Source organism: Pezoporus occidentalis, unplaced genomic scaffold (assembly GCF_034315485.1).
Source record: "Pezoporus occidentalis ecotype Australia unplaced genomic scaffold, CSIRO_AGI_Poc_V1 ctg113, whole genome shotgun sequence".
Taxonomy (NCBI): Eukaryota; Metazoa; Chordata; class Aves; order Psittaciformes; family Psittacidae; genus Pezoporus; species Pezoporus occidentalis.
Window position 1 is genome coordinate 2390449 of NW_026912918.1, and position 27755 is coordinate 2418203.

A 27755-nucleotide genomic window follows, 5' to 3' on the forward strand; every position below is an offset into this window, starting at 1 on the left:
AGACAACTTCAAGCCTTAATAATATATTTTAAAATATAATTTCTGGTTTTTATTAGCTGTTGGAAAACATGACTGAAGTTGTTAGAAAAGGGATACAGGAAGCACAACTTCAGCTTCAGAAAGCAAATGAAGAACGACTCCTGGAAGAGGTAAGGGCATAAACATTAGTTATCCAGTAACTTGAAGTAACTTGTCACAATGTGGGTTGTGTGCTCACCAGCCAGTGATTGTGTGCTTTGCAGGGACTGCTACGACAGATACCTGTAGTAGGCTCTGTGCTGAACTGGTTTTCTCCATTCCAAGCCTCACCAAAGGGAAGAACATTTAATTTAACAGCAGGTAGGACTTGGTGCATCTGTAGCCATGTTATGTTGTCATTAGAACTCTTTCCAATCTTATACTGAAATTGCAACACACTTTCTTGGGCTGATTTGATCATGACATAACTCGCCCTCAAGATGCAGAACATGCTCTTCACTGTTTCTGTGAATAAGTCAATCTTTGATCCTTCCTGTGCAGTTTACTTTTTGTTCTTGCATGTTGAGTCACATTTAAAAAAGCTGTATTAGACCTTGGGATTTATTAATAGAGGAATCATTTCTGTGACTTCTGGCTACATGCACTGCAGCAGTTTGATGTTTGGTATGTAAATATGTAAGCTGGCAGCGTGGCTTCCCTGTGTATATACTAGTGTATCCTCAGGGTGGTTGCAAAGCAGCACTCGTGTTTCACAGTGCTACTGGAACTTGATGTCTCTGATATCCTGTTCAGAGGTATCCTGTCTCTGATATCCTGCTTCTGTGACTGGCCACACTGAAGCACTGGTTTGCAGACTGAGGAATATGATGCCTGACAAGGACGGGTGAAAACTAGCTGAGGACTAGCATGGACCTGGCTTTGGGGAAGACAGCAATGAATGGAGTGTTACAATGTAAAAGACTATTATTTTACTCATATATTTGTAATTCATGTCTGCTGTTGTGAATGGAACTGTCTGGACCTTTTACAACTTGCAGACTGACGTACTAATGCAGTACTTTTCTAAAAGCATAAATTTGCACTGTAACAACTGTGGCAGAGTCTGAATTTGGCCAAGTGTCTGTCGGCCCCAGAAAAACAGCCCAGCTGTCTGGGTGTCTCTGAATTAAGTCTTCCTGCTGTACTGGGAGCTTGCTATCTGAGTCTTGATGCACCAGCGGGGAGATTATGGTGGAGAACAGCAAGGTTTCCTTGGGAATACTTTGCCCTTCCATGCACACTGTCCAACAGCTGGGACACCTCAGGTGTCCAGTGGAGGAGGGAGGGAGGGAGGACAACTGGATGTAGCAGTGTTGTGCAGGGAGTGTAGGAGACATTTTGTTCATCTTTGTGTGTCCCCAGTTTGCATACTGGGAGATGGATTAACAGCCAGTGGCAGGTTCACCTCAGCCTGGCACATGCAGTGTCAGAAATGTGCATGAAAAATAAGATTGTTGCATACCTTGTCCCTGCAGCGGAACACAAAACTAGTCTGGTCTGTGCTATATTTAACTTGGTATTTTTTGTTTTTAACCTGGAGGCTCTCTGGAATCCACGGAATCTATGTACATATCAAAAGCCCAAGGAACAGGCACTACTCCACCACCAACTCCTACTTCCAGCCTCACAAAGCAAAGACTCCCTGGTAAGTTTCCATGTCTTAGTTTTACTTCTAAAACTTGCTAAAACATCCTGCACAGGAAGGCCCACATGATTTTCCATCTTTTGTAATAGCTGGAGCTGGAGCTCCTCTTCTGATGCTTTAAGTCCGCCTTTAAAACTTGAATATAAGCATGGCATGCAGCAGCACCCCAGTCTGTGTTCTCCCTCAGAATTCTTCCTGGGACTGCAAGATGCTGTTATCCCAGTAACTGACAACTTGCCCATGGACTCTGGAGAATCTTTCTCTGGACTATTATGAGGTTCTAGAGTTTTAAAAATGAGTGGGTAAACAAGCCAAAAGTTTTATTTGAGATAAAAGCATAATGTATAATCATGTATATGAGCAACTGCGATTCTTTTACTACCTAAATGGTTTGTGGACAAAGTAACTCTAAGGCAGAGATCTGTTTAATTTGTGGCACAGTTGTGTTAGAATTAATGTAGATGTGAGTGGTGGGAAACCCATCATTTTAACTCACCTTTTCAGCTGGTTTGGTTCTAGCCTGTGATTTCCAGTGCAAGGTTTTACCCTAAAAGGACTTTGTATAGGCAGCTCGGTTTTTAGTTGAATCTCAACAGCCTCTGTGTAGACAAGATAAAGCAGCCCCTTGAGTACCAGGCTGTGACTGCAGCTGATGTTCAGGGTACAAGTTTGCATCCAAAACCAATCAATCAGTTTCTTTGCGGTTGTCAAATTCAGGTGCTTTCTTTGAAACTGAACTTGTGTGAACCACACTCTGCATTTGCTCCCTCCATCAGTGCTGTATTCTTCAAACACTTTACAGGTCAGAAAGTCTTTAAAAGGTCTCTCAGAAGTTCTGATGCACTCAGTGAGACCAGCTCCGTCAGCCACTGTGATGACCTGGAGAAGACGGACCAGAGAGCCTCAGCTCTGTCCCCTAACCAAGAGCAAGGACCCCTGGATACACAAAAACTGGAGGAGCAGAAGGAGGTGGCAAAGGCAACAACAGACACTGAGGCCACTCAGAGTGCCCAACCGCCACGTGACTGCACGGAGGCAGAGAAACAAGGAAGTCAAAGATAAAATCCCGACTGTGGATTTTGGACCTTGCAGAGGACGCCCGTGCCCAGGAGGCAGGGCATTAATGATGCATTGAAGATGTGAACAGTGCCACACACTCATACAGTAGTAGCTACTGTAACTTATTAACTGGGATTTTGCACAAATATAACTTCCCCCATGGGACAGAGGTTTGTCTTATTGTACATGTGTTACAGTTGCTTTAATCCTCTATATGTCCGTGTCACCAAAGTACTAGTGAAGTTTATTCAGTGCTCATAACCATTTGTAAAACCAGTTGGCAGTTACTTTTCCTGTAGGAATCTAAGCATGATAATAGCTACTAACAAACCAGTCAGCCATGCACATGATTAAGAATACAGCTGCACTCAATAATTACAAAATGATCTTATTTGATGTTAATATATGTTAAAAAAAATCAACTGCCAATTGTTCACCTTTTTAATATCTAAAATCCAGTTTAGCTCCTGCAGAACACCCGCTGCAGTCACACTCGCTCCTTTTGCTGCTGTTTTTCCCCTGTAACCAAGGTTGCCAAAGGGCTGTGGTACGGTGAGCGCAGGGCTGGCTGAGGTAGGCATGGAGCAGGACATTGCCACCAGCCACCTTCTCCAGCTTGGCCCAAGGTAAGTGGAGACTCTGTTAACGAGTTTTAAGTCTTTTAGAAAGAACTAGTGCCTCTGCATGCTGAAACCTCGCTTCTGCCCCAGAAAGAATCACCAACACACCATTATTTTCCTTTGCACGGCCTTTGTAAACCAAATACTATTGAACACATTTCTGTAGTGTAACTGGAGTTCTTCCTGTTGTGTATTTTTAAAGATAGTTGTAGTAAAGCTTGAAAACCCAATACATTTGTGATAGTTCAACACTTATTTTTTGAATAACAGCAATTTACCTATGGTAGGAATTGTACAGAATAAAATTCTATAGGTTACTTACACTACAGCACAACTTCATATTGTCTGGACTACTTAATGAAAAAGCAAAGCTTTGGATAAACCTAAAGTTAAGCTGTACTGTCTTCCCCCCCCCCCCATTACCTTAATCTCTTTGCTGCAAACTGTCAGAGCCTCATGTGGAAGGAGATCTTTGTAACAGCTTCCTTTCCCCAAGGAATCTGAAGAAAAAGACCCCATCCCAGTAGAACTGGATACAAGGACTGTACTTTGCCTCACTGGTGTTTTGGTTGGCTATTACTCTTCCCCCTGGCAGGTACATGCACACCATGATGGCTGTAGCAATAGTAGGACTGTCTCTGATTGATAATCAGTGAAATCTGGGGGTGTTGCATTGTTCTGTTTCTGATCTGACACTGGGTGCCATGAACAAGGGTGATTTTGCTGTTGGGGTTATTTATGTAAATCAGCATGCCGTTTCTCTGAAGTGCAAACACAATTAAGTTGCCTGGTCTTCCTCATGGGTTTCTTTGGTGCAATGAAGTATGTTAATAAGAGTAATTTGCTGGGGATAAAGTTATCCCCACCAAGATTAATTTTTAATGTTTTTATATTTGGGAGTGTAAAACCGGTAGTTTTGTTGGAATAAGCTTCACTCTTTAGATACTATCTGAATGTTTCAATAAAGATTCTTCAAATTATTACTCTTGCATCAAGTTACTGCTGCAGGCCACTTCCCTACAGATCAGTGTTAAATGTGTGCTGCTTGCCATCACTTAGGGCGGAAAATCATCATCTGCAGTACTTACCAGTGTAACAACAGACCTCCTTACCTTCTCAGCACTGCTACCTCTCTGTCTGTGCCCATTGAATTACTTCACTGGAGCAACGGAACATAAACCAAGGCCAGTTCTTTTTCCAAAGCAGCACTGTCTCTTATGTAAGTAACGCAGAAAAAGCAAGTTCCTTCTGGCAAAATACTTTATTTTGAAAAGTGCAAGACACTGGTGTTGGTGACCAGCAGCTCTGCAACACACAGCTCTGCTGGCACGACTGTGCTTCCCTAAAGCAGTCGTGGTTTTTGGTTCCAGGTTAGATCTTGTCAGAACAAACCTGTTCCCATAACCCTTCTTCGTTTTTTTTATAGATGCGAGGTTTCCTGTCAGGAAACAGGGAGCGAGATGGAAAGGGGTGTTCTTTTAGAAATGTTAGTGTAGATCTAATGTGGGAGACAAAGTGGGGCGGCTCAGCCAGGGGCGAAGTGGAAAGATTCTGAAAGACAAGACGGGAGCGAAAGCTGCTTGATATTGAGCACAAAGTTCTCCGTTATTCTGCCTTTTAATAAGACAGTACCCCCCTTCCCAGCAGCACCGTGGGACAAGTTTTGACAGACCCTACCCCTCTCTCTGCTCACCTAGAAGGAGAAAAGACAGTGTCAGATACCTGTAAAATCTGTTCATCATCTTGTTGCAACCAGAAATCCACGTGTGGGAACGGCCTCCAGAAATAAGGCCCGATATGCAGTTGTTCCATCTTTGCATCATAGATGTTTGTCAGCTGTAACACAGGAAGCTTGAGTCAGACAAAGGCCTACATGCCAGCAAGAGCCAATGTGTGCACTTCATCTTGAGGGCCTTAAGCTGCAGCTTCTGTCTTGGATGCTGCACGTACCAGCTCAGCCCCACTCTATCCTACTGCACTGGTTCTTCTGACAAACGCCACACGGAACTCTAGCAACAAACCGTCCGCAGCAGGAGCAGGATGGGATTACGCCTGTGGCCTGAAATCTCTTTATGTAAGTTACCCCCTGGGCATCACAGCACACAGGAGCTATACTGCACAAGGCACCCCCTTGCTGAAATGGTCTGGTCCTTTGCTCTGCTTCTATCCTTCTCCTTTAGTGACACAACATCACTAAAGTGGTTTTTTTTCCTCAGTTCTTTGACATTTCACTGCCCCAACTGGTCTCCCAGCAAAAACCTCCCTCCCTGTTATTTTTACTCACCGTTGCTCCTGTTAATACATGGGCTGAACGCAAATCCTCATCTGGCCCTTTTTCTGGGAAGGTTGCAGGGAAAATCTCTGCTGTTTTGACATTCACAGCTGGTAGAAAATAAGAGTTTAAATGCAGAAACAATTAATTCTTACAGAACTTGTTTCAAATGGCCACGTCCCCAGCGCAACTGCATAGCTGGAACTTTATAACCCACCAAATACTGTTCGGTATTTCTCAGTGCCACAGACCCCTGACCCTACAAGAGTTTATTTCTACTTTCTTTACATTGGCAGCATTTCACTGTTCCAGAAGGACATTTTCAGAGATACTGAAACTAATCAGAAAAAGCACAGAATGAACAATGAAAAGAAGGTGGACTTCCAATCCCAAAAGCGGTGCAGTAGCTTCACACTGAGAAAATCCCAAGTACAGTTAAATGAAGTAAAATCTGCTTGTACACATGCACAGCCACTTCCATGTGTGCACCCACCTCCCTGGGCACCAGAAGAAAACTTCTACCTGTACCTACACCTCCCGCAGCAGCACTTAACTTTTAGAACAGGTTTTAACCAGTCATTAGCAGCTGTCCATTTACTATTGGAATGTGAAAAGCAATCTAGTTACAAAAACACAACTGAATTCTAACTTAACTCACCTATTCCATAAATTATTGGAAAGTGAATATCCTCTTCTTCTCTGTCATTTAGCTCTGTAAGAAAAAAACCCAGCTGTCAGACTCACTGGGCTTTGGATTATTTTTCTAAGCAGCATTCATTTAATTGTGTGTTACCAAAGAACACTGATGAACGCTGAGAACATGATGTTGCCAAAAGAACTATGGAGAAGGTGGTTCAGGTCAGCACTACCACACTTGGGACCCAAAGAACTCCTTATCTCCAAAGAGCATGGCCAGTTCCAGTCAACAGCTGCTCCACTTCCTTCACAGGGAATTTACAGGGAAAAACCCACAGTGCAAAACTGCCACAATGCCAAGTGTCAAAGCTGTACATCACCAAGAGTGCTAAGCTGTAACAGTGATAAGCATGGGACCTGAACGCAACAGGAAGAGAAGAATTTCTTCCTTTACATGACATTGCACACTATGAACTGACTGGATGAGTTTATGAATCCATATGGACGGGCAGGAAGGAAATCAGAGGTCTATAAGGATCATTCTCAGCTGCTCCTTAAGACACCCACCAGTACACAGCCTCTTTCAACAGGACAAAGGTGGTGAAATAAACTGGCAATAAGCACAGGCACTTTGTAAGCAAAGAACTTTTGCTGCATCGTCTATGTGACATCACCACACACACCACCAGCAATAAACCTTGAAATTATAAGTCGCCATGGAGAGCTCGTGCTGCTCTTTCTTACAGGACAAATGAAAAAGCCACGGGTGGAAAGACCCCTGCACTTCTATTTCAGTGGCAAAAGACACTTCAAAACCCACAGAACCATTTTCTTACCTGTTACACAGAAAGTCACTAGATGAACATCATCTGGCTGGAGATCGAATGCTCCTACAGCAACAACGACAGCAGCAATGGGTAAGACTGACTGGAGGCAAAGCAGGTGCTGTACATAGACGAGGGGCATTGCCAGTGCTTCGCACTGCGGGATGGTGGCAGATCCCTAATGCCCTTGCCCTAGATAAGGCAACAGAGCAAAGAGCATCTGGCAGACTTGCTGCAAACTATGAAATTAAAGCCACAGCTACTAAGTGTAACAGTATTTACAGAGAGCAGCCACTTGTAATGGCAAGAACATGCTAGAAGTGTTGTGCCACCTCCTCCTTTTACTGACACTGGTTTAGCTCTGGCATCACAGCAGCTCTGCTTTAGTTCACTAGTCATTTAACAGCTTGCATTTAAATGTATTTGCCTCACGTGTTACATATATAGTGCACAAACCCAGTCTTTCATTAGCTACAAATTAATTTTGCTTTTCATCACCCCACACACTAGGAAAAAGTAACAAACAACTCTCTTTCAAAGCTGTAACAGCAATAGAGTGTTACTGTTTCAAACTGCACGAAAATCATTAGGTTGAAAGAAATATATTAATCAAAATACTTCATTCTTTACAGAACCCTCACACACCATGTAACACAGGTACCAGGAATCAATGGTGCAACGGCCATGGGGGTGCTTCCCAGGGCTTTTCCCAGTTTGGTTTTCCTCCTTGTTTACCCCTTGGCCACCTCCCTCCACTCCTGACATCTGCCCCAGCCCAGCCAAGCCCCCTCCATGCTCAAGAAGTGCTCAGCAGAGGCCAGAGCATCTCCAGGGAAGCTCAAGGTGCTTTACTTTTCCCATTTGTTTGTAAAGCACCACAGTCACTTCTCTGGACTAGGGGTTTTATAAACAGACACAGCATCTTTCAGCATACAATTCCAAACAATACTTAATTTTCCCTCATCACATTAATGAATGGTAACTTGATGAAGTCACTACGTGTATAGATTTAGACAGTGACAACACTTGAGCAAGATCATGCAGCATATCGGCCGCAGAGCTGGGGTCAAGCCCAGCTGAACTGGCCCCATTTCTAGAGGCCAGAATATAAATCAGGAAGAAAAAGCAAGTTTAGAGCCTCCACCCCACACACCTGTCACAGGCGAGGCTCCAAGCCCATCCCCTCTCCACAGCAGGTTCTCAGGTAAAGAAAACACCCTTCAAAACAAACCCAGGTCTCTTTCAATTCAGTGAGGGGGCTCAGATTACAAACAAGCTTTACCCAAATCCAATCAGAACTGGTTTTTTTTTGGACATGAGAGTGGAAAAAACGTGAACTTACTAAGAAGCTGATTAGTAAGTTTTTGTGATAACTGCCTATCATCATTGAAACCTCCAACTAGGTGCACTTCCAGCCTAACAGAGATGGAATAACAGGAAACAGCAATTAAAAAGACATCCCAAAGTGAACAGCTTTACAAATTAATCCCCCCCCAAACTGCAAAGCAATCATCAGAGAAGCCTCCCTGGTTACAGTCCCATGGACCAAGCTGGTCTGCATTCCAGAGCATGTTACAGTAACTCACTCTCGACACTTCAGGGATCACCCAGGCAACAGCACAGATCAAGAGGCATTACACACATGCAATCCTCTCCAGCCCCGAGGTATCTCCCATGGTCAGAACCTCTGGTTTGGACTGAATGTGGTAACCACCTTCCAGTTCCCAAGAAAAGGTTTGTTAAACAGGAAGAGTTTTCCCCCATGACCTCCTCACAACTACTCTGGACCATACAGCAGGGTTCGCTCTGAGCAGTGTCTATGTAAAGACAAGTCCTGAAAAATCATGAGGTTTTCTGAGACCGTATCTTCTGAGCCAATTGATTCTTAGAAAACTACAGGGGCAAAACCCTTCACATCCAGAAAGGACCTGGTTTGCTAAATTCTGTTTCAGAGCTTTTTTGCCCCCCACTGTCCTGTCCCCCCATTTTTATTTTTTTTTTAATTTCCACATGCATTTACAAGACCATCAGCCTGGAAGGAAAAATATAAAACCAAAAGCAGTTCTTTGGAAAATTTCACATATCTAAAACCAAAGTTAACTGGGAACCAGTAAACACAAATCCTCACAATGACGTTTTACAGAGACACTACTCGGGACAGAAACCGCTGCTAAAAATACCCTCAAAATCATCAGTTAGGAAATCGCTTTCAGTTTACACATGGTTCCCAATCAAGAGCTATTTCCTGCACAACTGCTGTGTCTGAACCCCATATGATCACATAAAAACTCCCCACCTTACAAACTGCAGTAACCTTTGTGAAAACCAGTGCACAAGAAGTAAGAGCAGAGCTGACCTTCCACATCCTGCGGCGTCAGAGAAAGATTTTACTGAACTCATGATCAGGGACACCTCAGCTTCTGTGTCTGACCCATCACAGTGTGTCAAGCAGGTGGCTCCACTGCCTGAGGAAGACAAGAGAAGACATCAGCATCACTGCTGGAGGCTGTTATGTTACCATAATTGAGATCAGTAGCAGTTTACACTACCATAGTAGTGCAAGAGCTACATCCACCAGCACACTGCTACCACGCAGCACAGCGGCCTCCAGCAGAAGACATGGGCTGACTGAGGCAATAACCTCTCTGTGTGCCCCACCATAAACCCACCAGAGCTCATATGAAGCACACAAGTGCCCTCTGGACCAGGACCTGGGCATGGCTCTGATGTCAGAAACCCAGGCACATTGCCAGGATCCTTCCACAAGTTCTGGCCCTGTTGTTATCAAACCCTGCAGGGCAAACTGCTGAACACAGCCACCACAGTCTGCAACTGCCCCTGGCCATGGGAGCAGATCAAGTTTAGGATCCACTCAATGAGCAACCAGAACATGGAACCTCTGACAGCAAACACACCAATTCTTTAGACAAGTTATTCAGTCACCAAGTGACTTTTTTGAGATTCAATTTTATATAGAGGTAATTGTAGCTTATTTTATTAAGGTAGCATAAACCAATGCTAATTCATTACTTCAGGGGTACAGGTTTTATTCTCAACATCCTTTAAAAGTACCTGTGTGTCGGAGCACAACTATATGGCAGGTAGTTGCATCATCTGAACCAAGAATGGAAACTGAACCTATTTTAAAGGAGAGAAACATCATAAGAGCTGCACTCTCACAATCACTGCTGCAATAGAAGAAAAAAAACCTTTACATTCCTACACACCATCTTTAGGGGTCGTCACTGCAAACTCTCTCTGCTGGACATAGAGAAGACCTTTGGGCTCCACAATTTGGGCAGGCTGACTTCTCAGAAGTTTTGCCTTTTCCTAAAGGGAAATGATAACAGAGACTACAGTGGCTGAACTCTCAGGTGTATCCATTACTTGACAGAAACACCACCTCTGAAAAGCAAAGGGATCCAGGTCAGAGAGAAATATACGTATTTTGTGTTATGGAGTACTCTGAATTTGGAGAATCTTTTGCCTCCCTGCCACTGATCCAGTTAATTGTTAAATCCCAGCATTCCATACACACACAAAACCCTTTTCCTTAAGATGATAAAATGGCAGCACAACAAGAAAGCGAGAGGCCTTGGCAAAGATGCATCAGACAGCACCAGAACTGAGCTTGGAAGCTTGATCAGGAAACTTCTGAAATTAAAAAGTTTCTGTCTTCTACTGCCACAACCCAATGTATTTATTTAGTACTCGATCAAACACCGATTCGGTAGCCTAGTGCAGGAAAGCCCAAATTCCTGGGCTGTGACTACACCAGTGCTGTGACACGGCAGGGAGCGCGTTTCCACCCCGGGGCCCAAAAAACGCCTCACGATTTTATCACATTTCCACTGGTTTTCTGAAAAAAAATCATTTTCTCTGAAGACATCTTTGGACCAGAGACATCCTGTCAAGCAGCTCTGCTCGGCAGTTCCGGGCTCACCGACAGGATTACAACGCTTATGTTCTGGAAGGGAGGTTAATACCTTCCCAAGAGTCTTTTACCACGGTGGTCGTCATTCCGCGCAGAAAGGGACAGCCCGAGGGAGCCGAGGGACCCGCAGCCCGCCCGCCCTCCCGCCGCGACCCTCCTCAGGCCGGTACCGCGGGCCTTCCTCAGGGACATCGGCTCCGCTCGTCCCAGTCACCCCGTGCCCCTCCGCTGCCAACGCGCGGGGAACGCGGCGGTGCCCGATACCTCAGCGCGGACACCCCAGCCCGGGTCCGCCCCGCTCCGACACCCGTCTCGCCCTGCTGAGGCGGCGGGGCTGCTCCCGGGCCCCGCCGCTCGCCCCCGCGCCGCATTCTCACCTCGAGGTGCGGGTAAGCGCGGATCATCTCCGCCGTGGGCCGCGCCAGGTCGACCCGCTGCCCGTTAACCAGCAGCGGCATGGCGGGGAGCGCCCGCGCCCGGAGGCGCCTCCGCGTTTCCTCCCGAGGGCCGCGCCGGGCCGGGCGTCGCCGCGCGGGGCGCTGGGAAACGGCGGCACCGCCCGAGGAGCGCCCGGGGACCGGGGCCGGGGCCTGTGCGGGCCCGCAGGGGCGGCCGCCTGAGGCGGGGTCAGAGGCGCCGGCAGGAAGCGTGCCCGGACGTGTCACAGCCCAGCGGGCCCCGCTGCGTAGCGAGGCAGAACGCCCCCGCGCCAAGCGGCTGCGGGATCATCCCAAAGCGGTTGCATGGCATCGCTTTGGGCACAGCCGGTCACCCGCTAACCCGCGCCGTTATCCTCCCCCAGCAGCCACAAAACCGAACTTTCAGACAACCCCACAGCCGCCAGGTTTTCCTTGAAGAGCGAGTCCGCTCCTCCCGCTGGTCGGGGAAAAGCTATCGCGGCGGCAGCGGTTAACGCACGCTGCAGGGAAGGGGTCAGCGGGGACTGGCACCAACGGGCCGGGCCGCACAACCCCAGGACTGCGAGCTCTGCCTCTCCCATCACTTATGGACAGAAGTAAACAGTTATAGCGGATACAGTGAATCTTTCAAAGAGAGTATTTCTCAGGTAACGCAAGATTCCACCTGGCCATCAGCACTCCTCTGAGTACAGCTGGTATTCACAGAACAAAGTCTCTTTGTTTGAAGCAAGCCCCTTTGGTACACGAATGTTAGGTGTATAAAAATACATGCGTCTCCAGCCCAAACCGTTCAACGTCTGCACATGCTTTGTTATACCTCACGTCGCTTACATCTTTCTTTTTCCACTACTGAGATGTGAAGTTCCTGAATCGCACTCCTGGTATTACAACTTGGGGAGTTTCACACAGCCTCACTCTGTAAGTGGCTGACCAAGTTGCTAAAGATGTAACAGTGAAACAAGAGAAGGCAGCAGCTGTCAAAGGATGTTTTCCTTGCTGCTGAGCTGGGAAAGGCTCTTCTATGCCAGGAGAGAATGCAATTTCAGATGTAAATCTATTGTTTATTACTCAGGACTGACAGTAAAGAGAACTCAGCTGAAAAATAAAAACCACCTCTATTTAACCAGCAATGAACAGAACCAACAATGCATTTTGCAGTATCATCCCCCAAACTCATTTTGCAGCCTGTCAGAACAAACATCCTCACTTTGAGAAGCAAAGCACACACACAGATCCTTAGTTACGCACGGATGTGTTTTTTCAAAGCTGTAAGAACTGCAGTTTACATCAGTCTTCCATGGCTCTGAATAAAAATGCTGTCTTCAAAGCCACCAGATTCAGATTCTGAAGAAGGGCAATTAGAGTTCAGTGCCAAATGCAGAACATTTTCAACTAATAACACAAATAACACTTCTTTTTTCCTCACTCTTTATATTCTTACTCAGAAAGCCAACAACCATCAACAGACAAGGAACCTCTGCAGAGGAACTCTACACTGACATGTGGACGACACGAGGACACCAGTGACACCATCACTTCCTTTCTACAAGGGAAGGATTCTTTTTCTGTATTTTCAGCATTCACATATAAACTTCAATCCCGGAAATAAATATCTGCCTCCAAGTGCTTCATAAGCACCCCAAGAAAACTATCTACAAATCATACATTCAGCTACTCCATCATTTTCAACACTTCCAACAATCATCACTTTCACAAATCGGAACTTCAATAGCTGGGAAAGTTGTGTGTCAACTACAGATTATTATTATTCATCTGAGAACATTGTCCACTACCAACTGCCTTTACCAAATACTGTTCTGCAGATCAGAAAAGCTTACGAGATATGTGCAAAGGAATCACTCTCAGACTTGATCCATGGTTCCCTTTGTCATGGGATCATACCATTACTCTGAAATCAGCTCAAAAGCAGTCAGAAGAGTAGAGTCTGAATACTGACAATGGATTCTGGTCCCCACACAGATCAGTAGGAAGACAGACCAGATATTCACCCTGGATACAAAACCTCATAGAGAAACATGAGTAAACAAAGTTTTTTTAAGTCAGGAAAACTATAAAAAAATTCTTCAGTCATAAAAGCCATTTCAATGTGAAATTTGTAAAATATCACCCTATTTATTCTCTAAGCTTTTCTAGCAACATATGACTTTATCATATCTATAGAAATATGATTAAGAAACAATATTTTTTCTTAAATGTAGTTATTTAAGCATTTGCCATTTTGGAAAGTTGAACTAAAGTCTCTTTAAAGAGCAAAACATTGCACACAATTTTCAACCTTTTCACTTCTTCATGTCACTGAGGGTATGGCACATAACAGTCTGGAGGGGAGCCAATGCTGTTCAGTGGGCTCCGGGTATTTGACTCGTAAGAATTCGGAGCAATTCCAACCACGCCATCATTTTGAGGGGTTTCTCCTTTCAAAAAGTCATCATCTTCATCTTCGGAAGTACCCTGAATAAATTGAGAAGGATCAGTGAGAGCAGAAAGATGCTCCAGGTCTTGATTAAGATTTTATGTAAATAATGACTGCTGAGACCAAAATTTCTAAACTGTTGCAATAATCAAATCTGCTAATCAAAATATAAAGCACCAGTAAACAAAGCTACAACACCATCAAGTATTTTTACATGTGATTACAGGAAGGAAAGGTAAACACACCAGTTGAAGGGCTCAATAGGACAGACGTTCTCCAAGAAGGTCAAGAGACTATACAGGAGCCTTAGGAGGACATAATTCAGGATTTGGGTTGTGCTACAATTGTCGTGACTAGTTGGAATGGTGAGAGAATTAGAGGTGCTCTCATTATGAAATATGGGAACTAAATCATATCTACAAAGTGGATTTCCCAGTGACATCAGCATGTCCATATAGTCCATAAGCATTCACAGTGCTCCTGTGCTGCCAAACTCTTCTGCAGAAGAGGGGAAAGTGCTCGCAAAGCAAGGATGCATCAATCCTTAAAACTTCTTCATTTCATAGTTTCCCCCTAAATGTTTAGTGTTCCCATATCTACTAAAAATTAATCCTACAATAGAAGCAGCTGACAGATTTGGCAAAAGCTGAACTGCATTTTGATCAGAGATTACCTTTTTAATGGGTTTCTTTAGGTTCTCAAGATCTTCAGCACTCAGCTCTTCCCAAAACTGATAAAAAGGCTCAATGGTCTTCTTTGATCTAAGAAAGGAAATAAAATGCAGTAAGGAACTTATTCAGAAGTCATATGTATTTCATTTTAATAATACAATATAAAAAGCTTGACATTTTGACAGCCCTCTGTAGTGTTTTACAAGCTATTCAATTAATCCCTATATAATCCCATATTAATCTCATGAATAACTCAATTTTGCTGACAAGTATAAATTACAATTGTTTGTTTGAGTTCTGATACAGTCAGGTCTCCTAATTCTTAGCTGGTTATTTTTCACAGCTACACTATGCTTGCAAGTAAGCATAAATTTATTCCATTTTTTAAAGCAATATGAGTAATGTTATTAATATTATCATGCAATTGTGTAAATAAATATATAATTGACAATTTTATGTAGTTTACTGTTGTGTATTAATATAATTAGTGATCTTAATTTGTACACCTAAGAAAGGTCTCCATTCCATGGAGACAGATTTCTTTGTTGCCCTTTAATACCAAAAAGTGGTTAAAGCATCACAGTGGCAGATGTTCTGAAAAGCTGCAAATAATCCAGTACTCGTTAAAAAAGCAAGATATATTAAATGGGGCTTTGAGCAACCCAGTGTAGTGGAAGGTGTCCCTGCCCATTGCAGCGGGGCTAGAACTGGATGAACTTTGAGGTCCCTTCTGACACTAACCATTCTATGAGTCTGTGAAGTCTTGAATCAAAAAGCAAATGAACTCAAGGTGCAAAAAACCCAAAGCAAATGAAAATAAGAAAGAAAATGACACAAAACCACCACAGCTCTAACAAAATATGTATTAGGCTAATGCGGTATTTTAGAAACTGCTTAAAACAAGATAAACAAAAAGTCACCAAACAAGTTAACTAGACCTTCCAGGAAACTGGGTCCTGTTCCTTCTTCATCATACGTTACAGTGGGGATAAATTTCCATTCAAACCTTTGACAATTTCTGATTAAAATATGCTACATGAAAAGTACCAGAGATCAGGGAAGAAACTGAACCATAGAAACAATGACAGTTTCTTACAGTTTTAGTTCATTGTTTTCTTCAAGGCAGAAACAAGTCGTTTATTTTTCAACTATACCTTTTGAGTATGTAGGGATCAAAAGGGAAGAAACTGTCAAGTGGGTTGGTGCATGTCTGCACAAGGTCACCCCCACTGCCACTCCGTACAACTGGTAAGAACTGCCGATTGTTCCTCTCAATAATTGTGTAGCAGAACACCAACTGGTATTTCCTTTAAAAAGGTAATAAAGAGAAGAGAAGCATTTCAGAATTTCAGATATTATTAAAGCACAAAGTTATTTTTTAGCATACATCATGTCTATCTTCCCTTTCCAACTGCTATAGGGTAAGTATATTCCTCTACACTCCTATAAACTTCGCTTCAAGTAGAATCATATCAGCTCCAACACAAAACAGCCAGTTTCATAGTACTGTGGGATTTTATTAAAACTGAACCAGAACTAAACTCATCCCATCTAGAATATGTTGGTGTTATACAAGCTGTCTTAGATAACACTGTGCCTAACAAAACCCATGTTCTAAGTACTGTGCAGGTTTCAGATGCACACACACAAATACCTGTATCAAGCTGAAACTGAAATAAAAGAGATACCTGGTAATGGCAGCAAACAAGTTCACAACAGAGGGTATACAAATCTTCAGTGGGTTTAGCTGACACATGACAATGCGCTCAAAATTTAAACTCTGCAGATAGGACAGACCTTGAAAATACGAACAATTGACAAGTTTAGGTTATGTATCATACAAGCTGAACTTAATTTCCAAGAATTTCAAGTCTGACCAGCCTGCACACAGCATACCACTTCCTACTCTCTTACAGTAGTATACACTCTAGCCCACAGCTTCTTCAGCAGAAAAGTTTCTCTAAGTAATGGTAACCTGTCACAGCCAAGGGTTACTGTGGCAGACACCAAACACAGACACCAAACTTACACACCCAGAGGCACAGAGTCATCAAACCAGATTATTAACTGAAGCGTACACAAGCTTTATGAAGCTGGAATTCAAACATGTCCAGTAAGTGGAGCCAGATATCAATGCTGAAGGGTTACTGACATTGTTTTCAATACTGGAATAAAAAGATTATTAAGCTTGGTAGCCCAAGAAGCATACAAGCCACCTCAATTTATTCAGAGCACAACATAAACTTGCCATCACATACTTGACCATTACAAAACACACCAACAGTAAAATTTGCAAATGAATCCCAATACTATTCAAACCTAATATACTCACCTTTCCTTAAGTTTCCATCCAAAAGTTGCTTATGACGGAAAATAAGCGTATAGAACACTGTCTGACATGTGGAATAAAATGGCCCGTGCAGAGCTACATCACAATAAACATTAGCCCCTTTATCCTGATTATCAATGTACTTATGTATCCAGTTCACCAGAAGATCCAGGCATGCTTTTACTGTACTATATGGAGAGAAAAAGAAGGTGTAAAAATAGCACCTGAAATGTTAAACAAGTATTCAAGGATCTCAGTGGTTATAAAAACATCAAAAAGAAAATCAATGAGTAAAAAAGGAGATTCTGTTATGAGCTTTCACCTTTATCCCAGCATAAAATGAATCAATGTATCAGCGCTCAAAACCCACTCAGTGAAAGCACAAGATGTCAGAAGAGATGAATCCATAAATGCATCTTGCATGTGAAATGCACAGCAAACAATTAGGATCCTGGGCTACAGTAATACAGAGAGATGCCTCCAACAAGTAATTCCAGTATTAAATTAAGTTCAACATTAAAGTTACTGAGCCTGCCCTGAACAGCATAAAAGCTCAGAATGTGTACATAGAAAAGAAGACATTTTCACCCATGTGATTTGTCTCAATACCAGAACACTTGATTTCCCTGTCTCAGAGTCTACATAAAATGCCTAACAGAGTATTAAAAATACGTGCTTCTGAACATCACATATACAGGTATCCATGACTCCGCCTGAAGTCACCATAACCTATCCACACTCAGCATTTCTTGGTAAGTGAAGCCTTAAACAGCAAGTCACAAATCCCAGCAATCTTTACTCTGCATCATGTAAATGCAAAACTGTCCTGGAAACTTCAAGACAATACTAAAATAGTACTGCAGAAAGGACAAACAAGACTACTGACTGGCAAAGCAGCGGGATAGAAGACCAACACCATGTGTGCATCCTGTGAATTCCATACTTAACCTCAGCAATCATTGTAAATTGTTTGCCTTTGCCCATATCTAAAAACAACTTACACAACTGGAATAAATTTAGCTCTTGCCAAGAAGCTGCCAATATAACTCCCAGCAGTCTGCCTGATCACTGAAGCATTGTTTGGATCATGCAGTTTTTTCCAAAGATGGTCTAGAAATGCTTCAGCCAACCCCTGGAAGGAAAATACAGAGAAGTCGTGAGTTGTTATGCTGATGATGCTGTTCAAGTAATAGATTCCTAACTCTCAATTCCTGTAATTTCCATAACCAAACCATTACCAAAAAAATCTACCTTTAACTGTAGTAACTACTCCTACACATGATGGAAAAGCATTCTGTTCTGTGTCTTTTTCTATACTTAGTTGTAAAAAGTAAATGGAGCCAGAAGCCTCTGAACAAGTCAGGAATAGAGCCATAAAAAGTGTGCTATACTTGTGTTGTTCTTGTTATGAAAACAATGGTGGTAAACATGAAGTGGCTGTTCACTGTCTTTTGTAACAGATGTCAGGGACATCCACTGAAAATAGCAGGAAGACAAATTTAGAGAAACAAGAATGATTCTTCCCCTTAAATGGTTATATCGTAAAACTTTTTGCCAGAGAGTTCATGATGCCAAAAATTCACATCAGTACAAAACTCATATTACAAATTATTTCCTCCTCGAATTTCTCCATCATGGGCTGTTACCATGAAAGAACATCACTGACTCACGAAGTTACCAACTGGTGCTGGAGGCTGAGAGGGTACTCTAGCAAAGCATCATAACATGCTTCCCCATTCTGATACTCTTTCCAACACACCCACTATTCACCACTAACGGACAGTATCTTTAAGACAGTTTGGGAATGCTGAAGAAACTTGCTGGAGTGTTCTGTCTTGGGTTCAAGAGTCAAACCGATTCCTGTCAAAGAGCTCTGTTAATCAGGTCCTTTTGCACTAGCTTCAATTCCATCTGGTTGCAGTTTATGAACAACATTGGAAAAGCAAGCACAAAATAAAACTTGAAGAAAGGAGTAACAGAAGAAGAAGACAAAGATACTAATGAATCCTGATGAACTATCTTCAGATTAGAATTACAGCAGAAAGCAACTTTTTTTTTTTTTTGTAAAGACAGCCAAAAAAGGATGCAGAAATGACAGAAGATGCTGCAGTTTAAAAACAGCTTCTACTCACCAATTTGAAGCTACAGAGGTAAAACATGAAATATTGTACATGACACGAAGCATGGGTTGGTAAAATAAGCTTGTCAAAAACAGAAACCAGATCCCGATACAAATCCTTTGTGTTGCTGATATCCAGCTTGCCTACACAACAAAAAAAGAAAAACTAAAATGAGCCATTTCAGGCTTTTTTTTTTAACTGCCAATGCAAAAGTGGCATTTATAGCTTCCTAAACTACCAAGAAACATGTAAAAGAACTGTCAAGGTGCCTTCTAGGTTTATCTGACATCTAAAAGACATTTATTGGTAAGACCCTCCAGGACTTCAGTTGTACTGCTTTTTACATTGGTGTATATAGAGAGTATCTCTACATGTGTGCTCATGAACACAAGTATAAAACTGGCATACATGCAAACTTTGCAATAACGTGTTAACTCAGAAGAGCCAGAAGAAAACACTAAGAAATAAACTACCTGACTCATGTGAAGAAAATACAGCAAAATGGTTTCTAAATATATAAATCTAAGAAATTCAAACCCTTATCTTAGTTTGAGACATTTCTTTCAGGTTTTTTCCTATAACACAAGGCCTAGTTGTAGCAATTCCAATTGAGTGACTTGGCTACTTGTTTTCATCTACTTCCAGTCCTTATGACATTGAAAGGATCCATAACTCTAATGCTCAAACCAATATAGTACATATAACGATAAAACACTGTGCTTAATCAGAAAGTATTTCTAATCCCCTAAATTTTGTAGCAGAATGAAAAAAACAAAACTCTCTTTACCCTTACACCCTGTAATGCCACAGCTTGAATTCAGTGTCAGATTTGTGCAATCAGTGTCTCCCACCAAAGACTAAACCTTTGAAGTCATAAAAGTACTTTTGCATTCTCTGCCAGTAACAGCAGGCAGAGAGGCAGGAACGCAGACTACAGCCTGCTGACAGCAGAATTATGCTACTGAAGGGTGAGAACTCTATCTTGCAGCAACAGAAAGCAAGAACTCCACTTAGGTTTTTCTTACTTGTAAGCAAAACAATAAATTTGATTATAGCTCAAGTGTTCTTACCATTCACGTGGCAAACATCTTTAATATAGGAAAACAAGATGGTCATCAAAATATCAAGGCGCTCTGCAAGCGGATGGGCCATTCTCTCACTACTGGAAGAGACAACTTTGTTTCCTTTCCTTTCTTCGTCTTCCTCCTGGCAGATGAAATGGCACATCATAAAGACAGCAACTACAGGAAAAGTGAAACTAAATTTTTCTTTCCGTGATATGCGAAGCTGTGTATATTTTAAAAGAAAGCAGCATCTAATTATACAGCTTAGTGTAAGGAAATTTTTGTAAACTAATCCAACTACTGTGAATTCTTTAATTAGCTTTATGTACAGCTGCTTGTGTTTTTACATAAAGGAACTAATTCATTACATATATGCTGGGAATTTACATTAACAAAGTCAACACCTGCAGAACACATAAATCATTTATCAACTGTTCAGGTTTCAAGAGCTATGCGCAGTGCAGGAACAACAAAGCAATAATGTATTCCTAGACCATCTTAGCTCACAGCCACATCAAAAGTGAAAATGCTACTACAAAAAAAAACAACTTCTAATAGAGCAAAATAGCCAACCATGTCAAAAAGACCCTCCTCTGTAGATTTCTCCTCATTATCAGAGTTATTAGCATTTTCTTCAGCATCTTCAATATCTTGCTGTGGAGTACTAACCTACAGTTGCAAACAAGAAATTCATTTTTATAAGACCATGACAATAACATGAAACATTCTGATTATTTATGTAAGAAATGACAACATAAGTCAATTTCTAGACTAGATTTTGTCCTTGACTAAATAAACATTTTAAAAGGGAATTATATGTATGCAGTACACAAGCACACACTCTAAACTGTCTGGAACTTTACCTCCAGAATACAAGCTCCCCCCAGCCTTGTTACCTGCTGAGGTTCTCCAAAATAAAAAGCTTTAATCATTTACAATTCTACCCATCCTGTCTTTTTTAAGGCCGTAAATACTTTTACTTCAAATGGATGATAGAACCTGCAAACCAGAGAGAAACATATTCTCTGCACATCGGCACTTATCAGTATGAAAGAGTTACTTTGACTCTGGCAGAGAGATTCCATGCAGGGTATAACAGTATACATCATACAGTTACCTTCATGTATGGGAACATCTAAGACTGGGAATGAAGCATAAATGTGAGTGTTCTTATGACCATGAGCACTACTGCAAGATTCTTTTTGTCAAGCAAAACACTGAAACAGATTTAATTTCCTACTCTGTGTACTTTAACACCAAGATTCCTTAAAAGATGATACAGAACAAACTTACATCCAACTTTAACAGCTTTTCAATAATAAGCTCCAGAATTTGAAGCCTCAGAGTTGGAAGGTACACTGTAACTTGGAGCAGGTTATGAACATAACATTCCTGTAACACAAAATAATTGATATCTATGATAATGTTAACAGAAAGTCTAATTTTTGCCAAGGATATTTAGAAAACAAGTGTCTTAATTTGTTATCTAGAGAGCCACAAATAGGTTTAAGCAGACTGTATTCAATCTAGAACAAGTTAATGTATAAGCCAAACATCAACTTTAAATTGTTAAGCTGTATTATCATTAACTTCTTAATCTACTATTTCCATGCAAATTTTTTTCACCTACTTTAGACAGAATGAGTATAAACATTCTGTAAGAAAAGTTATTCATTTCCATAGGAGATTGTGTCTGTATTTCCTCTAGGAAAACAAAACCAAAAAACATATTCCTCACTACACCCAGAATCAGCTCTAGTAGAACTGTTTAAAGTGAGACTGAATACATCTTTTATTTCATGTTATCAGAATATACGAACAATTCTAAATTCCACAGGTAAGTCTCATCAGAGTCATTCTGATTCTAACTCAAACAGGTTTACAGACAAGTTCTGTGAGTGTGCATGTGCCCAACCACACATACACACATATATACAAAAGACAACGTTGCAACTTCCATACAGGAAAACTATCAACTCATTACATAAAATTAGATAAACTGAAAGTAGGTAAAGTAAAATTAGGTACTGAAGAATACCATAGTCTCTTTGTGAATAGGCATTATAACAGAACCTTTAATTACATGAGCACATATGATTTTTCCACAGGCCATCTGGCTCGCTCAGTACATAAAACGGATATAGTTTAATGAGAATGTGTAAATCAGAAATATTTAACAATGCATGGACCATGTTTTTATTACACTTCATTCAAACCTTACCCTGAAAATACAGTTATGAATTTCTTCACGACTTGCTTCTCACTGAGCTGCTAAATACATAAATAATCAATTTTCTCCTAACACCATGTAGAAGCTCACTCTCCATCCCTATGTTTTACAGGTAGGGAACTGATGTTCAGTTATTTGGATTTTGAACAAACAAATAAACAAAACTCAAAAAAAAGCAACATATACAAAGTTATTCAAGCACTTGATGAGTGCAAAACACAGCTCCAACTGAACTTGGCTGGTGGAGCAGGGCTCTGCCTTTCTGTAACATAAAGTGCCAACACATCAAGTTGGAACAAGTAAATATGAAGATCAAACAAGAGCTGTAACCTGTCAAGTTTCCAGCTTGGTTTTCACCACACAAGCACTACACCAAAGATATAATAAAACAACACCCTGTACTACTGGCAACTAAGATTTAACCCATAATGTCCATTGCTTTCTGTCTGCTTATCAAATCCCCTGTTCTTCTGATAAATACTTTGCAGTTTTGACAACAAACGAGACAGGTATCCTACCGTCTCCTCACTCTACAACCCTGAGATTCATCGCCAAAGAGGTCCATCTTGTGCATTGATTAAGAAAGCAATCCTGTGGAAAAGATATGCAGTTATGTCATTAAAGACTAGCATAATGCTTATGCACAAGGAACTTAAGTATGTTTGGACAACCTTATACTAAACAGATGCACCCATATATATAGAGATAAAAGATAACACACTTAATCTGCATTAGACACCACTAAATCAGTTGTCATGTTATAAAGTATACATTAAAAAAACAAATGAACCAATAAATAAAAATATTCATAGCTCTTACCAGAGTTCTTTCTGATTTATTAAAGAAAGGAAAGTTTTCCACAAGTATTGGCATGAGAAACTGTGGTGTCCTGCAATTTAAAAAACAAGCAAGAAGCACTAGGTTACTGCCACAAGAGCAAATATTTAAAGCTGCAGCACTCTCAAGACAGACTGGAATAAAATGAAGTTACTGTCAAGTAAGATTAAGTAATTGTATAAAATCTGGTTTTTGCAAGGATCACCAAACAGGTAATAAGTGGCAAACCTTCACTGTGGACTTTTTAGAAGCTACTTCAAATGTATTGCTATGAACACAACTTTCCCTGCTTCCAATTTCCATTAACAGGATTTTCAGCTGCAGATACATACGGAAATTTTGTAATGACTGGATACAGCATTCCATCAATTAGTGACTATTAGGAAAAATCATGCAATGAAACTGTTATACTTCTGATTAAGAGAAAAAAAAACCCAACTAATTAATCAGTTCACGAGCTTTAAATCTGCAAGGAAAGGGCATACAAAACCATGGGATTATATACTTACGAAGGAACATATCTTGCAACAGTTTGCAATGCTCTATGGCATGTATTAAAGTTTTCAGAAAGGTCTAGAGAAACAAAAAAAGTGCTGTTACGCATTTGGTTACAGAAAACTGAATCAGAAAACAGCAAAAACTGTTCATATCAATTAATACTTGGGAGTATTGCATGCAGTTCTGGTGTCCTCAACATAAAAAGGACATGGAACTGTTGGAACAAGTCCAGAGGAGGGCCACGAGGATGATCATTGGACTGGAGCACCTCCTGTATGAAGACAGGCTGAGAAAGTTGGGGCTGTTCAGCCTGGAGAAGGCTGCGTGGAGACCTCATAGCAGCCTTCCAGTATCTGAAGGGGGGCTATAGGGCTGCTGGTGATGGACTATTCATCAGGCACTGTAGTGACAGGACAAGGGGTAACGGGGCCAAACTTAAAATAGGGGAAGTTTAGATTGGATATAAGGAAGAAATTCTTTACTGTAGGGGTGGTGAGATACTGGAATGGGCTGCCCAGGGAAGTTGTGAATGCTCCATTCCTGGTGGTGTTCAAAGCCAGGTTGGACAGAGCCTTGGGTGGCATGGTTTAGTGTGAGGTGTCGCTGCCCATGCAGGGGGGTTGGAACTAGATGATCTTAAGGTCCTTTCCAACCCTAACTATTCTATGAACTGTTAATTGATATGAATCAATTTATTAATCAATATTGATTTTAGCTGAGCTTACCCCAGGCAGACAACCACAAAAAGACCCAAGAATCCCTCAAACTACCTAGTTTTCTTGAGGTAAATAAAATGGAAAACAACTCCTACATTTTCTTTGACTTTGAAACAATCTAGGAATAGGAATGTTCTCCTGTGCATTCAATCTCATTCCTACAGATACTGCATCAAGAATATTCTGAAAGTAAATGGAGTGCGTCACACCCCACTGATTCGAGTATAAGAAAGTCTCTGACTTGGAAATTTGAAGATTTAATGTTTTTTTGCAAAATAGGAGCAGTATGCATTGTATAATTCTTTACTAAAGGTATTACAGCAGCATATATAAGCCATGCTTTTTTTTATACTCACTTTCATCATCATCATCAGAATCTGAAATATCCACATCATCTTCTCTGATTGTTATTCGAGCTAGCAAAAAGTGAAATGATTATATCAAAATTATACAAATATTACAAATATTACAGGCAACAGTTTCAATGTCAAATCAATCACACTGGACAACAGTCATCATCGAGACTAAAACATTAAAATTATCCAAAACAACTTCTAAAATAAGCAGAAGCTCATAGAAAAGACTGTTTTGTTCACAGAACCAGAAGGTTCTTAAGAACATCAGACATGATCCTTGCTGCAGCCTTTGTTCTTTAGCAGTAACAACATCATACAGTTCATCCCTTTCCAAGACATCTCCATAAATGGGGTCTGTATGAGCAACTAGAGTATGTCCTCTAACATCTAGATACAGAAAACCGCGTATCACAATTCAGCTATTCAAGTTAATCAACAGGATAAGAAAACCAACCCAGTAATTAATCGGCATGCATTGTATTTATACAGAATTTATCTAGGAAAGGCATTCTGATACTCAAAGAAAGAAGATTAAGGGAAAAGTAACTTACGGGGGACAAACTGCAACACAATCATCCGGAGGCATGGCCGAAGATGGACAGTTTGTGCTGACACCAGATTGCCAAGAAAACCCAGATATTCCTCCACTACTTCACGGCTTCTTCTCAACCATGGCAGCTTCTGAAAGTAAGCAAAGACCAAGATGTCAAAGAAAGATGTTTTGAGTACTAAACTCTTTATCTTCCCATATAACAAGCAGATGTTTACCAGCAAAACGTTGACCAGTTGTTCATGCTCTTTGGTCAAATATATAACAGACGCTCGAAATTCATGCAGCCAGTTAATGATCTGGGCATCCTTAAAATAAGCAGGAGAAAAAAAATACACAGTATTACCTATTACTAGAAAATAAAATCTATAAAAGTCAAAGACTGTAAATAGAAATCTTTTTCAAATGAACATGCAAGGAATGTCTTTAAGCTGAAAACTGGTGTCCTCACCAATGAAATTTCTTGAATGCGAGAATGGATAAAACTCCTATACCAACAGCCTGTCTGGAAGACTGAAGTTACAGTCCAAGCAAGCCATGCAAACCTCACTCACATAGAACACCACTGTAAGAAACAGCATCCAGTCCTAATTTTCATTTCTTCTTGTGCTAGTTTAAGCAAGAGGGACATTCAAGTCTTGAAATAAGAGATACTGAAACAGTAGCAAATCAACACAGAAATTTTACACTGATTTTGCCTGGACACTTCACAAGGCCTCCTAAATACTAATTATTTTACTAAATGTCCTCTTTGAAGACAAAAGAAACTCCATACGTATTATGCTTTCCACAGTACTCTTCTCACAGCTTTGTGGTTTAATTAAGGGGGGACGACACACACAGACCAAAAGGAAAAGCAAATGTAGTTGCTACTTACAGCTATCCACAAGAGCCACGAAACAATACTTCTGGGTATAAATACTAAACGCATACATATTTCACTACCTAATTAAAAAAGCTTTCTGTGAGAACAGGAGAATGTAAAAATTGAGGCCGTGTGAGTCAGAAACTTTGGTTTGATCTACAGAAGTATCTGCAGAAATAAGTGTAAATGACTAGAAAGATGGTATCTGAACAAAGACCCTGTCACAATGCAGAAAGTTTATCACTCTAGAGCAAAGGGTCAATAAGCATGAGACACCAGTTATCAACATCCTATAAGATACATAAATGTATAAACAGATTTTTTTTTCTTTTTTTTTCTGACACTTTCCACAAAGCAAAAAGCTGTTAAATGCAGCTAAATGTTTAAAGCAAAGGATCCGGGTAAGCACCAGAACAACCTGCCCAATGACTGACTATACTATACTACTTCAAAACATCAGACCTCTTACTCCAGAACTCCCACCTTGATGTCTGGATCTGACAGCTGATGCTTCAACAACTCAAAATCCGTGGTCTCACCCTAGCAAGGGAAAGAAAAACAAGTAAATAATACCCGTATTTTTTGCAGAAAAAGAAGATAAGTTGCACCACCTCTGAACAACCTCATTCAGTGACATGAAGAATACAAGTAAGAGAGAAAGATCAGAGAAGGCTGAAGCAACAGTTACAGAGTGCTGTCCCTGTAAGACAACTGAGGCAGCTGGGTCGGTTTTAGCTGTTCCCTTGCAGACACAGACGCTACCCCTCTGTACCGTTTGGCGTTAGCCAACTCCACATCAGCCCAGGACGCCACTCAGTTGACTCACAGGGGAACCTTGTCACTCGCACAACAGCACCGCCTGGCACAAGCCTCCGGCACTCACCCGCCCTCAGGTTTTCCCCCTAAGCCCTCAGACACGGTCTTGTGCAAGACGAAACGAGGCTTCACACCGAAATGCCACCGGGCACTTCCGCACCGGCACCGCACGCGGGCGGGCGGCAGCGGCGGGCCCAACTCACCTTCTCGTACTTCATCAAGATATCCGTCAGCGTCCCCCCGAATCGCACCGTCTTCTTGGGCGGCGAGCTGATGAACTCATCCCCTCCCAGCATGGTCACGGCCCCGCGCCTGAGGAGAGGTGAAACCGCGTGAGCACCCGCGGGCTTCACCCCGACCACCCTCAGGAGCCCGACCCGCCCGGAGGCCACCGGCCGACACCCCCTCTCCTCCGCGGACAGGCAGGAGACTCCCCCCGCTTCCCAAGCTGCGTCCCGGCCCCCCGAGGCCCCGCCGCTCCCCTGCCTTACCTTGACCGTGGCGGCAGCGCTCGCCCCGTTACCGGAGCAGGCGCCTCCGCGCGCCGCGCCCCTCGCGTGGCGCCTGCCCGTGCCGCCACATGCCGCTCCCGGGCGGAAAGGGCGCGCTACCGGCCGGAAGCGGAGAGCACGCTTCCCTTCAAACCATAGAGATGAGCGGCTGGAAAAGCCGCCGCTATGCTGGCCGCGCATCGGTGGTGCGGGAGGACCGAGGGGAGGGTTGGGGGATTGCGAACAGCGCCGTTCCAATTTTACCACGGACGGCTGGAGAACGGCAGCACGGACAGCCCCGCGCCGACAGGCGACGGGTACCGGTGGTCAGCGCCGAGCAATGAGTGCGGG

General features: G+C 42.1%; 3 protein-coding genes across 8 annotated transcripts in view; 1 reads left to right on the forward strand and 2 right to left on the reverse strand.

Annotated features, from left to right (window-relative positions):
* The window catches only part of PDXDC1 (pyridoxal dependent decarboxylase domain containing 1), a 102640-nt gene extending 98318 nt beyond the window's left edge, over nt 1-4322 (forward strand). For both annotated transcript variants that reach the window (XM_062635309.1, XM_062635302.1), the window contains exons 20-23: nt 57-149; nt 243-339; nt 1559-1663; nt 2466-4322. In XM_062635309.1, coding sequence (XP_062491293.1) covers nt 57-149; nt 243-339; nt 1559-1663; nt 2466-2725 — 555 coding nt within the window. In that variant the 3' untranslated portion in view covers nt 2726-4322. The remainder of the gene's footprint in view (nt 1-56; nt 150-242; nt 340-1558; nt 1664-2465) is intronic.
* A 262-nt stretch (nt 4323-4584) lies between these two features.
* On the reverse strand, nt 4585-11556 carry NTAN1 (N-terminal asparagine amidase). 3 transcript variants are annotated; one of them, XM_062635322.1, is made up of 10 exons: nt 11386-11556; nt 10302-10404; nt 10147-10212; nt 9431-9539; nt 8417-8490; nt 7087-7140; nt 6273-6326; nt 5627-5724; nt 5065-5178; nt 4585-4893 (listed from the first exon to the last, which is right to left on the reverse strand). In XM_062635322.1, the coding sequence occupies exons 1-10, from the start codon at nt 11464-11466 to the stop codon at nt 4714-4716; spliced, it is 933 nt and encodes a 310-aa protein (XP_062491306.1). In that variant the 5' UTR covers nt 11467-11556; the 3' UTR covers nt 4585-4713. The 3 variants fall into 3 exon arrangements, with proteins under 3 accessions (XP_062491306.1, XP_062491314.1, XP_062491320.1); XM_062635330.1 differs by lacking the exon at nt 10302-10404 and having other exon boundaries at nt 11386-11520; XM_062635336.1 differs by lacking the exons at nt 10147-10212; nt 10302-10404 and having other exon boundaries at nt 11386-11522.
* Nucleotides 11557-12467: 911 nt separating this feature from the next.
* Nucleotides 12468-27550, reverse strand: RRN3 (RRN3 homolog, RNA polymerase I transcription factor). Of its 3 annotated transcripts, XM_062635388.1 has the most exons (19): nt 27405-27550; nt 27117-27225; nt 26581-26637; nt 25451-25540; nt 25234-25363; nt 24683-24742; nt 23622-23685; nt 23095-23164; nt 21339-21437; nt 20619-20714; nt 20052-20187; nt 18994-19124; nt 17863-17993; nt 16865-17049; nt 16221-16329; nt 15687-15839; nt 14535-14622; nt 13724-13899; nt 12468-12771 (listed from the first exon to the last, which is right to left on the reverse strand). In XM_062635388.1, exons 2-18 carry the CDS (start codon nt 27207-27209, stop codon nt 13741-13743), a joined length of 1851 nt encoding a protein of 616 aa, XP_062491372.1. In that variant the 5' UTR covers nt 27210-27225; nt 27405-27550; the 3' UTR covers nt 12468-12771; nt 13724-13740. The 3 variants fall into 3 exon arrangements, with proteins under 3 accessions (XP_062491372.1, XP_062491364.1, XP_062491381.1); XM_062635380.1 differs by lacking the exon at nt 12468-12771 and having other exon boundaries at nt 13536-13899; XM_062635397.1 differs by lacking the exons at nt 12468-12771; nt 25451-25540 and having other exon boundaries at nt 13536-13899.
* Nucleotides 27551-27755: the final 205 nt, after the last annotated feature.

Bases quoted from the DNA above. Each gene is read 5' to 3' on its own strand.
- NTAN1 (XM_062635322.1), bottom strand. From the start codon at position 11,466: ATGCCGCTGCTGGTTAACGGGCAGCGGGTCGACCTGGCGCGGCCCACG. The intron at 10,213-10,301 runs GTGTGTAGGAAT...CCTTTAAAATAG, and splicing joins AGTGACGACCCCTAAAGATG to GTTCAGTTTCCATTCTTGGT. The intron at 6,327-7,086 runs GTAAGAAAATGG...TTTTTCTTACAG, and splicing joins AGTGACTTTCTGTGTAACAG to AGCTAAATGACAGAGAAGAA.
- RRN3 (XM_062635388.1), bottom strand. From the start codon at position 27,209: ATGCTGGGAGGGGATGAGTTCATCAGCTCGCCGCCCAAGAAGACGGTG. The intron at 26,638-27,116 runs GTGAGTTGGGCC...TTCCCTTGCTAG, and splicing joins TCTTGATGAAGTACGAGAAG to GGTGAGACCACGGATTTTGA. The intron at 23,686-24,682 runs GTGAGTATAAAA...TTGTTTCTCTAG, and splicing joins TTCTGATGATGATGATGAAA to ACCTTTCTGAAAACTTTAAT.